This window comes from Oryzias latipes, chromosome 13 (genome assembly GCF_053564925.1).
Source record: "Oryzias latipes strain Hd-rR chromosome 13, Olatipes_Hd-rR_3.1".
NCBI classification, from domain to species: domain Eukaryota; kingdom Metazoa; phylum Chordata; class Actinopteri; order Beloniformes; family Adrianichthyidae; genus Oryzias; species Oryzias latipes.
In genome coordinates, this window is record NC_136249.1 from 20,715,505 (window position 1) to 20,731,593 (window position 16,089).

A 16,089-nucleotide genomic window follows, 5' to 3' on the forward strand; every position below is an offset into this window, starting at 1 on the left:
AGACAAAATTTTAATGCATGTTAACATTCATATTTGATTTGGCCGATGTCCAAACTTGTAAAAAAGATGTACTGTCATGAATGAGTCCAGACAAGGTGTTTTATTTCTTTTTGACTGACTTTTTCTTCCTGCAGGAATGTTCTGCTTTCAGCCTGGCCTGTCGAAGCCCACAGGTCTCTGTCAAGCTGGATACTTCTGCCCTGCAGGATCAACAAGCCCAAACTCCGCTGACTATCAGGTGCATACAAGTAGACTGTTGTATCTGTAGGGTCAACTTGTGCTTGCCCCCTGGGATTTTCTTTGTAATCATATCAACAAACCAGAAGCCTCTTTTTTATTATAAACTTAAATCAACAAATCTGCATCTCCACAGGAAAATTATCGGTAATGTAAAAATATATTGGATGTTAAAAAGATAGAAAGTTTGCTTTGCTTTGCCTGGCTTTTCCTGAGCCAAATTCAGTCTGATAAATTGTTTTCTCCTCTGATTATGACAAAAATTGCTACTACTACTGAATCAAAGGTTTATTTTTTTTATTTTTAGGGAAATACCACCATGAGCCAACTTTGTCCACCTGGTCATTACTGCCCCTCTGGAGCTGGATATCCACTCCCTTGCCCTCCAGGCTCTTTGTCTGTGTCACAAGGACTGAAAACCATTGAAGAATGTCCACCATGTCCCCCAGGGTTATTCTGTGGCAGTCCTAAAATGGCTAATCTCTCAGATGCTCTTCCATGTGGGGCTGGGTAAATACCAATGCATTTTCACCTTAATGAAACGCATTTCATTGGTGCTGTTTTTTTTTTCTTTTTACAAATATATTTGATTAAATTACATCTTTTAGATGCATAAAAAACACTACATTATGGACGCTGAATAAGGTAATTGCAAGATAGTGCTTGGGTAACAAAATGGTCACTATGTCAAACATTTCGGCTTAAATACGAAAACAACTTAATATAGATTAAGAGAAGTTTTAAGAGAACATTAGTATTTGTTATATATTTTTTTTACCGATTTACCAAATTAACTGGATAAAATATCTATGGTAAGTTAAAAAAGACGGTAAATGATTCATTCTGCTCTTTATTTATTTATTTATTTTTGTTTGCTTTGAAACATTAAAATGTTTCATATTCTAATTTTTTTAACAAACTTTCTATGTGTAACCAAATACATTGAAACAAACAAACATTGCAAACAGTTTTGGGCTCTGACTTTCTTCAGTGCCTTTAGAAGGAACAACAGTTATAAGCGTGGAGTTTCATTCCTTCTCAAATTGGATTTTTCCTTATCTTCAAAAAAAAAGATAGAAAACATAGAAGTTTATGTAAAATATCTTCACTAACAGATTTCTTTGTAACTGAGCAGGACAGTTTATTTTCTTTGTTTATGCCCACAGGTTTGTGTGCTTGGGTGGCAGCTCTAGTCCCACTCCATCTGATGGTTCCCATGGCTACCCCTGCCCCGCTGGCTATAGCTGTCCTATTGGCTCAACAATTGAGGTGCCCTGTGAACCTGGCACTTACAACCCTGCTCCTGGAGCGGGACATTGCATGTTGTGCCTGAAAGGAAGCATGTGTCCCTCTTTAGCTACTCAGGAGCCCTTGACCTGTCCAGCTGGTAAGGGTGTGATACAATCTTACCCAAAGGGCCTCAATTATTTACATGTTTGGATATAGGAACAACTTTCTTTGACTGACTGTGTTTTTTTTTTATTCCTGGACTTGTTATAAAACATTGTTTAGGTAGTTTTTGCCCTGCTGGAACAGTTCTGGCCCAGGCCTGCCCTCCAGGAACATTTAGTAAGCAGACAGGTGCTCAGTCCCGCTCAGTCTGCACACCCTGTCCCCCTGGAGTGTACTGTAGTTTATATGGAGCCACAACACCGCAAGGTAAACAAAAGTATTTGCTGCATTACTTTAAGTTTTTGTAAATGAGTATACTTGTGCTTATGTGTTACTTTATTTACAAGAGATAGTCAAACAAAGGTATTTTCTTTGGTGTAGGTCCATGTTTAGAGGGATACTTCTGCCAGGGTGGTGCAACAGAACCAACACCTGATAGTTCTGTTGATTTTCCAAAGAATGGCCCCTGTCCTGCTGGCCACTACTGCCCATCAGGATGTCTGTCTCCGATCCCATGTCCTCTCGGCAGTGTTCGCAATGCTAGCGGTACATTTAGTGCCCAAACTCCTCGTGGAAATGGCAGTTTACTGTCATAGTCAAACAGTTGTGAATAAAACACTAACAGTTGATGTACTTAATTAGATTGATTAGGACATTCTGATGACATTTTTTTTCCAGTTTCTCAACATTTCACTCAATGAGTGTCTGTTGCTCATAGGTGGTGTGTCCATGGAAGACTGTTTTACCTGCCCTGCTGGCCACTACTGCTCTATAGAGGGTCTGTCGAGCCCCAGTGGTCCATGCGCTGCTGGTTTCTTTTGCCCTTTTGATTTTTCTTCCACTACTCCATATGCCTTTATCTGTCCCAAGGTAAGTATATTTGTGCATACTTGATTTAAAAAAAAAAACTGCATTCTTATTTGCCATTGATTTCCCTCTCTTTGTGGTAGTTGGTGATTATTGAGGTACCATACACTTTTATTATTTTTATGCTATTTTAGGGACACTTTTGTCCAGAAGGGTCTGCCTTCGCCTTCCCTTGCCCCACAGGGGAGTACCAGCCAAATCCAGGATCGGAGAACTGCATCCCATGCCGACCTGGGTTCTACTGTGAAGAGGCCATAGTGGGAGAGCCACGGCCCTGCCCACCACATGCATACTGTCCTGCAGGTATGCCACAAAACTGGGTTGAAACTAGAGACAATTAACATAGTGTGTTGGTTTTATGGGGAATATGATCATCAAAGCTTAGACTAAACCATAGTGTTCATTTTTTATTGCTGTTTTGTTCATTCTTATTTAGTTTTTGCTTCTTTTTCCAGGCACAATGGTGCCTCAGCCATGTCCTAATGGGACATATACTGCTTCAAACCACGAAGGGTTACAGGAAGAGAGTGAGTGCTTGCCGTGCCCGCCGGGAAAGTTCTGCAGGTACTCTGCATGCATTTTCCTTTTTTCAATGCATGCTGAAACATTCAGTACACACCCAACCAGTCATACACTGCACTGGCACACGTCTGAGACACTTCTAGCATTCAGAAAGCCACATGCTCAGAGGCAAACACTCATCTCTGAATTGATTACGCCCACAATTAAGAGAAAGCATGACTGAACTACATTTAGGCCTTCTGTGTTAAACAAAAGGGGAATTAGCAGCCTAATATTCATAAGGATATTTAATGCAGATTAGGCTAAATTAGTGTTGTGTAATTACATTTCTGTTTATCTAGTAAGGCAGGCATTCTCGTGTCATATAATTATATTGACTTAACCTCATGTGTGCTTTTTTAGGGCTGGTAAAATCCAGGGATTATGTGCTGCAGGCTATCTTTGTCTTTCTGGGAGCACAGATTTCCTTCCTCAGGGGCCAGTGTCAAACATAACTGTATGCCAGTGGGGTGTGCGGTGTGCCGGACCATGTCCGCCAGGTAAATAAAAATGTCCAATAAAAAAAGGAAATAAAATACCATCATTATTTTTCAGATAATATACCGGTAAGTCGGAATTCATGCTTTCTATTTCACATAAAGCGTCAATTATTTTAAATAACTATTTAAATACAATATTTTTTTTCTTTCTTGGAGGTTTTTTTTGCCCTGAAGGCACACAAGAAGCTCAGTTGTGTCCTGCAAACACAATCAGAAGCTCCCCCAGAGGTGTTAGTCTACAGGACTGCTTACCATGCCCACCTCGGTACTGGTGTAAGCCTGGTACGTGCGGGCAATAATGAAGCTGTTTGTGCCGACCATGTAAGGATAAAAGTGCAGAAAGAAATGTACTAGGATGGCTACACTTTGATTTTGAAATAAAAGGAAGAGTAAAATATAAATAAGTAAATTTTGATCTTTTTGAAGCAGCGTAAAGCTTTTTATCTTTTTTGTTCATAACTGTGCCCCATGTAATGCAAAGAGGCAATGCTGATACCTGTGGGGTTGCATGTGCGTCAGATAAAACAGACTGCTGAGTATCAGAAAGAAGTGAGAGATCCCTGCTAATACAACTTTAACTGAAATCTTGCTCAATAAATGTTAACATGATAGAAATGTAGCCAGTGGCAAAGCTTGATGAGCTTTACAGAACATCAATACGACTTTAAAGAAAACTAATCTGCTGACAATGTTGGGTGAAACAAAAAAAGAATAAATCAAGCATGAACTCCAGAAAGTCCTGACTCTTTCTCCACTATTTTTGGTTTTGCAGGCGACCCGGTCTTTCATCTGTGTCCTGCTGGTCATTACTGTGACGGTCTGCCTGGCAGCGACTTTAATGGAAGTAGTGGACCCAGGCCGTGTCCACTGTATACTTATCGAGTTTTTCCAGGAGCTGGTAGCAAGGGTGACTGCCTGCCATGTCCCCCTGGTTCACACTGTAACAGCACAGGTCTGACCCACAGTTTCTTTCATAGAGCACTTATTAAAACCTCTCCTCAAAAATAGTAATTTGAAAAAAAAACATATATATATATATATATATATATATATATATATATATATATATATATATATATATATATATATATATATATATATATATATAAATATAAAGCCCATTTTTCCCACTTCAGGCCAAAGGAAAAAAATCTATTTTTCAGTCAGTAGTATCTACACAGCAGGGAGAAGTACTACCTAGTGCAAAATACACCCTACTATTTTTCGTTTTTGTGGCTTTTAATTTATAATTTTAATTTTTACTTTTTCAAAGCGAATTATCTGTATTCATTTCCATATATATGCTTTTCGTCATACTTGTGCCTGAGCCAGTCCCTAAGATAGGGGTGGCAAAAAATGCAGTCCTTATATAAAGGCATTGAATTAAAAACTCATTACCCACAGAAAATGCGAAGTAGTGGATGGTAAAAAAAAGCAAAAGTTCTTTTGCATTCCAACTCATGAATACTTAATGGGTTCAGATTGAGCTGGACAGCTTTGCAATACCCAGTAGACGGTTACCCTACATACTCCCCATTTATATTATTTGTATTTGCAGAAAGACTCTTTACGAACAATAAATATTGACGAAGTATGAGTTATTTTAGAAAGCTGTGGACGTTTACAAGTCAAATACATGGTTGTTAATGCAGCAAAATAATGGAAGTGCAGTTTTCTTGAAAAACTCTTTTTCTTTAGGCTTTACAAACTACTCCAGTACTCCCTGCCCACCCGGTTTCTGGTGCAGTGGGTCTGGACCCCCTATTCTGTGCCCAGCGGGAACCAAAAGGCAGCTCCCAGGAGCTGCTGCCCCTGATCATTGTGAACCCTGTGTGGGGGGAACTTACTGTCCAGATCCTCGCATAACAGGAAAGCCCAACGTAGAAGGGATTCCCTGTAGAGCCGCTTACCAATGTCCTGCTGGTAGGTCAAACACAAATACAAATAGCTTATGTCAAATCTGCTTCTGGATTTAATGAATTATTTTTTATGATCATTATCCCTCCCTTTTAACTCAGTGAAACTGAAGTCCTGCCGTTTTAATGACTTTTCATTTTTAGGGGCAGCTTCAGAAAAGCCGTGCAGAGCCGGCTCGTACTGTGGACCTCAGACTGCGGAGCCCCAAATCTGTCCAGAAGGCTACATTTGCCCTGAGGGATCCCTTTTGTATAATAACCCTAAACAAATGTGAATGCAGAAAAAGCCCAACTACATGTCAATACTAAAAGAACACTTTAAATGTTTTAAAATTATAGATACAAGGTTGGGGATAAGGGAACTGTATTTATATGTTCTGCAGGTGTCCTTTTCCATACTACTGTCCAGCCAACAGCTCCTTCATGAGGTCCTGTGAAGGAGGCTCCATGCCTGTTAACATCGTCGGGCTCAGAGGGTCCAAAAGCAGCTGCTGTCGGTTGTGTGACGGGGGCTTCTATAGAATCCACCTCTCGCCAAATCTGCAATGCCTTCCATGTCCACCAGGGTACTATTGCCCTGCAGGTAATGTACTAAAAGTTCACAGAATCACCTTTATTTAAAACTATCACTTACAGTTTATTGAAACAGGTACAGACAACTACAAAAGTACTCCCTGTCCTCTGGGGTACATTTGCCCCATGGGCTCAACACAACCAGTCCCTTGCCCGCCTGGCACTTTTGGTAACATCAATCATGGTGAGAAGACAGAGGACTGTCACCCATGTCCAGCTAACACTTTCAACCATCTTCCTGCTCAGAAAGCCTGTTTTCCCTGTGGGAGCTCTTCCACCTCATCAGCAGGTAAAAAGCTCCAAAATCTGCTATTTATTTTTTTTTTTTTTGCTTGTTGCGTTTCAATGTTAACACAAAACACAAAACAAACAAGGAGTGTAAGGACACTCAATCTCAAGTTGATCAATCGCTAAAGGTAAATTGAAATGTTGCTGTACTTAATTTTAGTCACGATCAGTCATTGTACAGAGCTGTTGAATAGAATTATTGCTGTGGGCAGAAACGACCTGCTTTTATGGAGCAAAAATAGAGAAACTCAAGCATTAAAAATGGTCTCAGCCATTATCCTCTCTGTGCAGCATTAATTATACTCTTGAGAGCACTTTCATTATATAATCCTGTATAGTGCTGTCTGTTGGGAAGTTTGTTGTGTTTTTTAACTTGTAATAAATACTGTTAATAATACAAAAAAATCACAAATGTTAAATCAACCCTGAATTAAAGGCTGAGGTTTTAAGCATTTTAAATATAAAATAATATGAATCTGATCCCATGTTGGGTAAATGTGTTACAGGGGCATACTGGAGAGGTTTATAATGCTTGAAAACATGACTAAAGTGTACAAACTTCAAACTAAAACATGTTTAAATGTGCACTGAAACATTTACAGAATACTGAAAACTAATAAATGCATTTAATTTTGAGTTTTTTTGGAGTAAAAGCATCAGATCCCAGCATTTTGAGTGTTTATTCACCACAACTTGAAATCATAATTTTCGCATGTAATGTTAAACCATGAATCATTGCACAAAATACAAGCTGCAGACAGTATCCAGTATTCACGGAAATGAACATGTTTCGATAAATGTTTATTAAAGTGTGTGTCGACAGGCTCTTCTGCATGTACCTGCCGTGGTAAAAACCGAGCTTTCCATTACTCTGATGGATCCTGTTTGTGCAGAACTGGGTTCATCTTCTACAACGAGCTGGATTTCAAAAGCTCTGTATCTGACAGTGAATTGGACTGTCAGCCTGAGGTCAGTGAAACATTTTAGTTTTGTTTTTGAAAGATGAGTTAGAAAAATGCAAAAAGCAATTATTGGTTTATTGTTCACCTTTGATCAAATTCCCACCACAGTTAGACTTTATTAATGTATTATTATAATTTATATCAACTGGTAAATTTAATTGACAATATTTTACAGGAGCAGATGGAATAAGTTTTGCAGATGCCAGTCAATTTGATTTTAATTGAACTTCTTAATTTGCTTTGTAGCTTTCACATTTTTTTTTATGCTTGAAAGGTTTAAGAGTATCAACTTGAGCTGGAGGGTGTTTGAAACTCAGCTCATGTGTGATGCAACAAACAGCAACACTCTTGTGTTTGAAGCATCTTGAAGTGTACGTGTGTGTGTTTGTGGACTCAGGTGAACAGACGATGTTCAACAGGAGAGGTGCGTTTGGCAGCATCCAGAGACTGTGTGTTTCCCTCACTTCACTCATGTAACGTCACCTGTGGAAAACATGGAGGAACTCTGGATGTGGAAATGGGCATGTGAGGGTTTTTTTTTTTTGTTGTTTAATCAAATCCCTTCAAATTAATTACAGGTTTAAAATTTACAATAAAACTGATCCAACTGACAGGTTACTCAGTTTTTCCATTATTTTAAGCTGACATACATCCTGCTGTCTCGGTTTCTATCTTCCTGACAATGGGACACAAGCTGCCACTGTGAGCAGTACGTGTCTGCAGAGGAGCTTTGCAACACTTCCTGCCTCTCCAGACTGCCTCAGCTTTCTGCCCAGTTTTCACCAGATGGAGACATTCTACTTAGCCTCAAAGAAAGAGACAGCATGGTCTGGACCAAGGTGAGAATAAACTGACAAGAATCACTGACGGCTGAGGACCAGCTCCACCTGAATGCTCATAGAATGGTCGAGTAAATTATTTAGAATGATCCTGTTAAATCCTGTTATTTACTAGACATGTCTGCATGACTAAAAGAGAGATATTAAATATATTTAAAAAAAATAAAATGAACAATACAGCATCAGCAACCAGACTTTTGGTTCCACATAAGCAGATTTGTTAGTGAAAAACATGGCACAGCATTTACTAGCCTTGACTACACTAAGAAAAATAATACAGTTGCAGATTTGGAGATTTTTTTTGCACAAGGTTAGGAGAGAGTTATGAGTATTGCATTATTGGAACAACATGATCGCTTCCTGTGTTACACATCTTGTAAAATTTATGTTTATGTGTAATGGACTTTAGTTTCTTTCGGAGACATTTATCTGTTCTGGGGCATTGTGAGATTTAAGATTAAGATTAAGATCAACTTTATTAATCCCCGTAGGGAAATTCAGTTGTAGTAGCAGCACCATAAAATAAAATAAATACAAAATATACAGGGAATAAAAATATACAGGCCAAACTCTAAAAACTGTAAAAACTGTAAAAACTCTAAAAAACTCTAAAACTTTACCTAGAACTTTACCCAGAACACTTTGCTTCATATGGAGTTGTTTATTTATTTGTTAACTTCAACCATCCAAACATGATCTGGCTCCTCTTTTGAGGTTCTTCATTAAAAATGAAAGTCACAATTGAAATCAGATGATGTTACTCCTTAGGTAAAACTTTACAGCTGTTTATCTCACATGGGGAAATTAAAGGATGAATGTCCAGTCCACCAAACAACATAATAGCTAAATACTTTTTCACATCATCCATCCAGAGTTTGCTTGGATAAATACCTGTTATTTAACATTTAAGCATAACTTGGTGGTTACTTGTTTGAAATTTGTTGCTCTGCACAGTGGGTTTAGTATTTTTAGTGCCACATTTGCTCTTTATTTAAATCCATAATGCTGCTGTGACGAACTGCTGTAATGTTCCAATTCTCACCAGTTTATTTATTTATTTTTTCTCATTTGCATCCAGAGAGTAATCAGTGTTTTAGGTCCAGACATCCATGCAAAGACATCTGGAAAAACCTATTTGGTCCAGTTTGACTCTGATGGAGTGTTTGGTTGGATTCCCTCACAGAAGGACCTTGTCTATCAGTTTCTATCAGGTGACTAAATGTGTCGTTATTGATTATTTTTCTATCTTGATTACTCCACTCATACATTTCTGTATTCAGATGTGACTTAGAGCTGCTGGATAAAAAAAGTTAACAGAAACTAATTATTTTTTTAGAGCCTTTTGAAGCCCTAAACACTAGAACTAGAAAAAGGAGAAATGCAGATGATGATGATGGCGCACTGACCATCCTGCCAAGAATCCCAAATCCCATTGCCTGCCTTTCTTCTGGTGATATGCTCATTTTCCATCTTACCATCAATCACACCGGTAACTAAAACGTTTCTATGAATCCATAAGCTTTGAAACTGATTTCAAGAGAACGTCACTAAAACTTGGGGTTCAACATCTTATGACTTGATTTACTTATTTAGACCGCCATTATAGCCACTTTCCAGTGTACCAAAAAGACCACCTGTTCAACAGTAACCCAAAGTGGGACTTTGGTGCCTTCAGACACCTGCAGATACTCATGAAGCAGACCAAGTTCAACTCTTCATGGTAGTATAACCCGAATATGCTGTAAATTACAGTTTGTAGCAATGGTTTCTTCTTTATTTTTGGCTTCCTGTCCTCAGGTTCGCTCATGTGTTTTCTGAGGCAGGGAAGTATGTGTTTGTGGACAGTGCAGTGCCTCAGAGGAGCATGGTGGTGGTGGTCGGTGAGGAGGGGGCAGAGTGTGACCCCAGGGCCACTGCATTTCAGCCTATGACCCCTGCTCACCTGGTCAGATATGGAGTTGTTAAACAGCACCGACTTAACCTTCTGCCTGACTGGGGACTGATTTTAGGTACCTATTTTTTGCCCTTCAACAGCAGCCTCTACATTTATGTTATGGTGTTCTGAAGTATTAATTTTTGAAATGTTTGCTCTCTCCTTCTGACTCCTGACTGCCTGAAGCTGTCCTCTGTCTGCTGCTAGTTGTGGTTGTTGTGTTGACCATAACAGTGCTGGTTTTGCAGCCAGACAAAGCAAAGCTTGTCCCACACTGGAGGTCAAAGCCGAAATGGCGCAGCCTTGGGGAACCCTTCTGTCCAGTAGAGTGTGTTTGCAGCAGAGAAAGGTCTGTTATTTATGTCAAGATGCAGAGATGTTTAATAGATGCAATGTTATGTTTTCAAGGCTTTTCTGCAGTACTAAAACCATTCATAATATCAAAAACAGCCCAGATTTGTTTCAGTTTATTCAACTGAAATGGGGATTATTTGATTGGTTCTGAACTGTAGCAAATGTTACCTATCAATGTATCTAAAAAACAATGAGTGAAACTGATAAGTACAGGGATGACCCAGGACAGACAGCTGACAGATATCTGGGTCTTGTGTCTTGTTGAACACAGAATATGGTGTTTGTGATTGCAATCGGACTACAAAAGTCAGGTCATGTTTTGTATAGTGACATTGCATGACAAAAAACCCAAACTTGTCTCCTTCTGGTCCTAAAAAAAAAACAACAAAATAAACTTGTTTTTACTAAAAATGAGTAGTATTTTGTAATGAAAGGCATCAACCTGGCAACATTTTAACCCTTATCAACACTGCTACACTCACTGCGCACCACTCTTGTATCTATCCTCACAACTGCAGCATGATATGAACATCTTTTGTAAAGCCTTTCAACTTTAATTTTACCTTTAAAAAAATAATTTTCCTGAAACTTTATCAGGCAGCAGCCATAGTTCAGGAACTCTTTGCAAATAGGGAAGCTGTTTTTCTGTGATAAAAGTAGGACTGGTAATTAGCCGTTAGTCAGTTGCTGAAGAAATGGACAACATAGATGACTTGCTATGGACTGAAAGCATTGTTAGAGTTCTATTTATAACATTACTGTATTTAATAGCAGCATCAGTTTTGCTCATGGTCTTTCATAGCATGCCTGGATCCTGAATTTAGCCTTAGAAAGCTTCTACAGAGAGTTCCTAAAGTACACTTTGATTTATTAATTGACTCAAACGTTTAAAATTTCCTTACTATTAAGCAAAAAAGGTTTTTTTTCATGAGTCAGAATTAGCACTAAAGGAGATTTTAGGGGTGTAACAATTAATAGACTTAATCAATTAATCTATTTATATTCCTAAAATCCAGATTGTATTTTGAATCCAATCAAATAAACCATTACAAAATTCTTTCAAAACGAAATAAATTTATTGTATTGATCTTGGAAAAATACCATTTGGATTAAGGCACAGTAGGTTTATTTTACTATGACGTAAAAACTACCTACGCATCACAGCGTACAACATACAGGTGATGTAAGAAAAAAAGGATCACGCCATCATTCCAGTCCAATGTGTGGAAACACTTTGAATTTAGCAAAGACATGTGACCATACAGGGTGTCAGAATGTTCTAATAATGTTCCCTTTTGATTGTTTGGATGTGGAAAAAAAACAGTGGGCTGAACTTTATCACACAGGAATGTGAATGGATTTGCCATTAATTCTTGTTTACTTGTTTGTTAATAAACATATCTAATTTACACTACTTATCTTGCCAGAAATACAAGGAATCTGGAAAACTTCACATGCACTGTTAAAATCTAGGTATTTATCTCTGACAAATTTTTGCTAAAGATGTCCTGGATCTTGTCCTGGATTTTAGATCAGTGAATCGGATCAAAGCGGATTGTTCAAATAAACCAAGAACAACTATGAATCCTATCGTCAATCACAAATTATATGAATCCTATCGCCGTTAAAATGAATCGTTACACCCTTAGGAGATTTGGTTTGCTTTTAGACACAATGTAAACCTATTAGAATGTAAATGTTATTTTAAAAGGCAACATCACCCACAATAAAGCTTTATGGTTTTTCAGCACAGTCATCCAAAGCCCAGCTGGCATCCTTGGCAGCAGAGGGGTTGGAGAGGGAGCAGAAACCGAGGAACCAGCTGTTTCAAAGGGTGGTAAGCTCATGTGTGGCATCATAAACCGCAGTTTGGGTTACTCTCTATGTAATGGATTTCAACACATTTTAAATGGCATGTTTTTAGTCTGTAAGTCCCCTCTGTCTGCACTGTTAACATGGATTGATGGGGAGTTTGACTGCCTGTTCCCTAAGTCATTATGAAATAATCAAAAATGACTTGCAATTGGCGGCCTATTTAAGTCTGTCTAATGATAAAAAAAGCTAATATTGCACTCTAATGACTTTGTGCATGTTATAATTTTAGATTGTGATAGACTGCTGAATTGATGTGGAGGCAAATTATGAAAGGTCTTCATTTGAATCATGAGTAATGTCCCTGAGAATATCTCCTGGTAATTGGTATTTACTGCTCTCATTTAGGCAGTGTGTCTGGGTGCTGCGATCTGGAGGAGTTCAATGTGAAAACTCTTTATGACAAACTGGAGGATCAAAATCTCCACATAGCTTCTCAGCTGGCTCGGCACCGCAAGGACATGCAGGAATTTTACAGAAATATCTGTGAACACGCTGAATCCCTTAAGGTGAAACTTATTTCAATGAAATCATTGCTTAGAAAAATGTTAAAATGAGCACTGATATTTAAAATACCACCTGGTTTTGTCAGATTGTTTTAAAATTTCGCCCTGAACTATACACTTTTAATTTCTGTTTATATCACATACAACTAAAAAATGTAACAAATTGAATTTGATCAAAATGTTGGGTGGCATTTTCAAATAATTATTGCTACCCATTAAATGTTTTACTAATTAATCTATTTCTTACTGTTAAGACATTAAAACGTAGCAAAAGGGGATCATTAAAGTCCCACTCCAATCATCTTTTGATCTATTTTAAAAGCATTCCAAGTGGTCTTTTATTATGATTATGCCGTTTTTAGCCAAATCAAAAAACCTTGGCCGTTTTCTGGGAAATAGTTTCTGCCGAGCGGAAGGAGTTTATTAGAATTTCGCCTCTGAGTTGTGAGCTGGACTGTTGGGATAGAAGTAAACCTCCGCTCCTTTCCTGTCATCCCAGTGTTTGCAATTTCCCCCGCTAGCTAACTGCCCTTTGCAACCCCAACCCAACATAAGCGGTGCAACAAAAATGGTGAGCAATGTTGGCGCTAGACAGTCGAGCAGTTTTCCAGCTCAGATGAAAAAAAAAGGATGACCTGAATGGATCTATTTGTCAAAATGGAGCGGAGCAGTGAGACTTTAGCCTGCGGATTTCACTTGCTGCGTCACAAAAGAACGTTTTTTTCAAACAGCTTTTTTTTGTCTACTCTTGAGCAATCCCGATTTGAGAAAATATGTCCTCTATTTAGAAAAAAAGCTATAAGAACATGTTAAAAACATGATTTTTATTGGAGTGGGTCTTTAACATCTCAGTCTTAAAAGTAACAAGTCAACAATGGAATAATTACAGTGGAAAAAGAATTTATTTGCAAATAACACATTGTGAATCAATCAATGCATCTTAGAGCAAGACACTTTTGCAAACAGTTTTGGCAAATGCAAATACAAAAAACCCACATTAATTATTATAAAATGTATATTATTTTTCAGAATGTCATTGAGAATCTGGACAGTAAAAAACTGAGTGTCCTTAAAGAAATTCTCACTGATAAGGCGGTGAAGGAGAAACCATCACACAGCAGTGTCGAAGACTCTGGTTCTCAAGGTAAAAGTAAAAAGGCATCAAATAACCTTACAACAGAAAGAATATTGTTCTGTCAAAGGTCATGTGCTTAAAGCACTCTCCTCTAATCTCTGCATGCTTGTCACCAAGATGGGGCCTGTGTATTTTTACTGGGAGCTGTTCTCAAATCAGTGGAAGCTCTCTTGTTCAAGCTAACTGGGGAAGCATGGCAGAACCAGGATTTGTGTGGATTCCAATACTGTCCAACTACTCATCCCCACATGAGAGACTGTGAGCCTCAAGCTGGATATGTGCAAACCACAGAGACCAACATGTGTTTTACACAGGTAAATGCAGCTGCTGGATGTTGTTATATATTTTATTCAAAATAAAAGAGAGGTTTTACCAATTTGTCAAATATCCACAGTTTTCACTCATGACCAAAGCAGGAGGTGACACTAATGAAACAGGTAAAACAAATCTTTTTGTTAAAGGCAGATGGAATCATTCAGTGGCTCTTTTATTTCTCTCTTCCCTAGATCACATGCAGACCACAGGTCCATGCGTCAGTGACCATGATCTGTCCAAGCTGGTCGCCTTGTCTCCTCTGTTTAAAACCCTGCAGGAGATTCAGCAGTCCTTACAAAATCTCTCCACAGATGAGACACGTCAACATTGTCACAATGGTACAAACAAAACTGTCTAAAGAAGTTGTATGTTGTTGTGAATATCTTGAGGTACACTAAACACAGCATTTACATTTTTTCATTTTTATTTTTAGCAGCTATGCTGCATTCCGTCCAGGTTGACTATGTTGGACACCTCACTCCAACTTCACTGGAAAAGCTCTCACCACAACACTCTGCCGTTTTCCTGTTTGGTTGTCAGGTGATGCAGTTGCTTTCAAACAGCCCCAGGTTCCCCTCTGTACTGCTTCTGCTGGCCAAGTCAATCCCCTCTTCCTCATCAGTCTCTAACGAGAGTCTGCTGGCACATTGCTCTGAGGACTATTACTTTGATGCAGCCAATCAAATCCTTTATTTGTCAGAGGCAAAGCTTCAGCACGTGGGACATTTCATCGCAGTCATCCTGCAGTCCATGGCCCACATAGCAGCAGGTAATCAGAAAAATAAACCACAGACCTGAAAGCCAATCTGGTATCCTGGCTTCAGACCCCTTACATGTGGTGAATCACAATAGTCAAATCATTTTCCTAAAGCAGAAAGTATCTAATCATCTCAGAGAACAATATAAGTTATGTATTTTCCTTTGGCACAGGATCCACGCCTCAGAGGTTTATGCAAGCTCTTGATGAGGCCATTTCCGCTCTCAGCCTTCAGCTGTTCAATCTGTCATTCAAATGGAGTGCAGCAGAGGTATGTAACGTGCTGTTTAATACTCCCATCATCTGAAGACTTTGCTCACTTAGGCAGTCTTTTCTTTGCTTCCATTTCATAGGCAAATTTGGATGCATCCAACGGGGAGCATGGCACACTAGCTGAACAATTTTTCACTGTCAGGGTTCCCTCTGAGACGCTATTCACTGAACATTTACTTGCTAGCAGGTTTGTGATGAAAATTTCAGCCAGAAAAAGGGATTTCAGCTGTGAAATGTAAGCAAATGATGTTTTTTCTGTTCCTTAATATAGAATAGAGAAGTATAAATATTTCAAGTTGGAGCAGCTCATCTGTAATTCCAAACAAAGTTTTGTTCCAGACACTGACACAGGTATGGGTAATATTTACTATTTTACCACAATCACAATACATTTAACACAAAATGTGCATTTCAACAAGGGTTGAAATGGACCATCAAAATAAAAACATACAGTTAAAACAATCAATTAGAAATAAAATACAATTCAAATGAACTGTATAAAAATAATAAAATATAAAATAAGATAATAAATCATGAGTTATACAGTCAGATCAAGAGTGACATGCATATTTTTTTAAAAGCTCAAAAAGCTTTGCTTTAAAGCAAATGCATTTAAGATTAAATATCGATCTCCCTGTATAAAAACTTCTAAAAATGTTGTAAAGTAACAACTAAATGTTGATAATTTTGCACCAATGAAGACTTAATGGGGGTGGCAAAAAATTGTAAGTAGTTTACAGAAGAATATAACAAAACTTGCAAAAAACAGTGCCTTTTCCTACTGGAGGATCCTGTTTAAGGGTTGAATC

General features: G+C 38.3%; 1 protein-coding gene across 6 annotated transcripts in view; it reads left to right on the top strand.

Moving 5' to 3' along the window:
* The window catches only part of LOC105355468 (uncharacterized), a 37,462-nt gene that overhangs the window by 18,684 nt on the left and 2,689 nt on the right, over positions 1-16,089 (top strand). Inside the window, exons 29-61 of one of the 6 annotated variants that reach the window (XR_013647266.1) lie at positions 135-238; positions 545-747; positions 1,404-1,624; positions 1,750-1,896; positions 2,011-2,175; positions 2,348-2,499; positions 2,631-2,799; positions 2,952-3,060; positions 3,421-3,557; positions 3,714-3,839; positions 4,330-4,509; positions 5,256-5,480; positions 5,618-5,744; positions 5,857-6,056; positions 6,123-6,335; positions 7,158-7,303; positions 7,694-7,821; positions 7,991-8,135; positions 9,214-9,346; positions 9,472-9,624; positions 9,729-9,855; positions 9,933-10,144; positions 10,255-10,417; positions 12,176-12,259; positions 12,643-12,803; positions 13,830-13,944; positions 14,053-14,249; positions 14,330-14,372; positions 14,442-14,588; positions 14,684-15,019; positions 15,181-15,278; positions 15,361-15,467; positions 15,552-15,631. Coding sequence is in view for 5 of the 6 variants with exons in the window: in XM_023961771.2 (XP_023817539.1) it covers positions 135-238; positions 545-747; positions 1,404-1,624; positions 1,750-1,896; positions 2,011-2,175; positions 2,348-2,499; positions 2,631-2,799; positions 2,952-3,060; positions 3,421-3,557; positions 3,714-3,839; positions 4,330-4,509; positions 5,256-5,480; positions 5,618-5,744; positions 5,857-6,056; positions 6,123-6,335; positions 7,158-7,303; positions 7,694-7,821; positions 7,991-8,135; positions 9,214-9,346; positions 9,472-9,624; positions 9,729-9,855; positions 9,933-10,144; positions 10,255-10,417; positions 12,171-12,259; positions 12,643-12,803; positions 13,830-13,944; positions 14,053-14,249; positions 14,330-14,372; positions 14,442-14,588; positions 14,684-15,019; positions 15,181-15,278; positions 15,361-15,467; positions 15,552-15,631 (5,058 nt within the window). In the remaining variant the exon portion in view is untranslated. Of the gene's footprint in view, positions 1-134; positions 239-544; positions 748-1,403; positions 1,625-1,749; positions 1,897-2,010; positions 2,176-2,347; positions 2,500-2,630; positions 2,800-2,951; positions 3,061-3,420; positions 3,558-3,713; positions 3,840-4,329; positions 4,510-5,255; positions 5,481-5,617; positions 5,745-5,856; positions 6,057-6,122; positions 6,336-7,157; positions 7,304-7,693; positions 7,822-7,990; positions 8,136-9,213; positions 9,347-9,471; positions 9,625-9,728; positions 9,856-9,932; positions 10,145-10,254; positions 10,418-12,170; positions 12,260-12,642; positions 12,804-13,829; positions 13,945-14,052; positions 14,250-14,329; positions 14,373-14,441; positions 14,589-14,683; positions 15,020-15,180; positions 15,279-15,360; positions 15,468-15,551; positions 15,632-16,089 lie in introns of those variants that run through there. The other 5 variants (XM_023961771.2, XM_023961772.2, XM_078930073.1 and 2 more) reach the window with 5 other exon arrangements.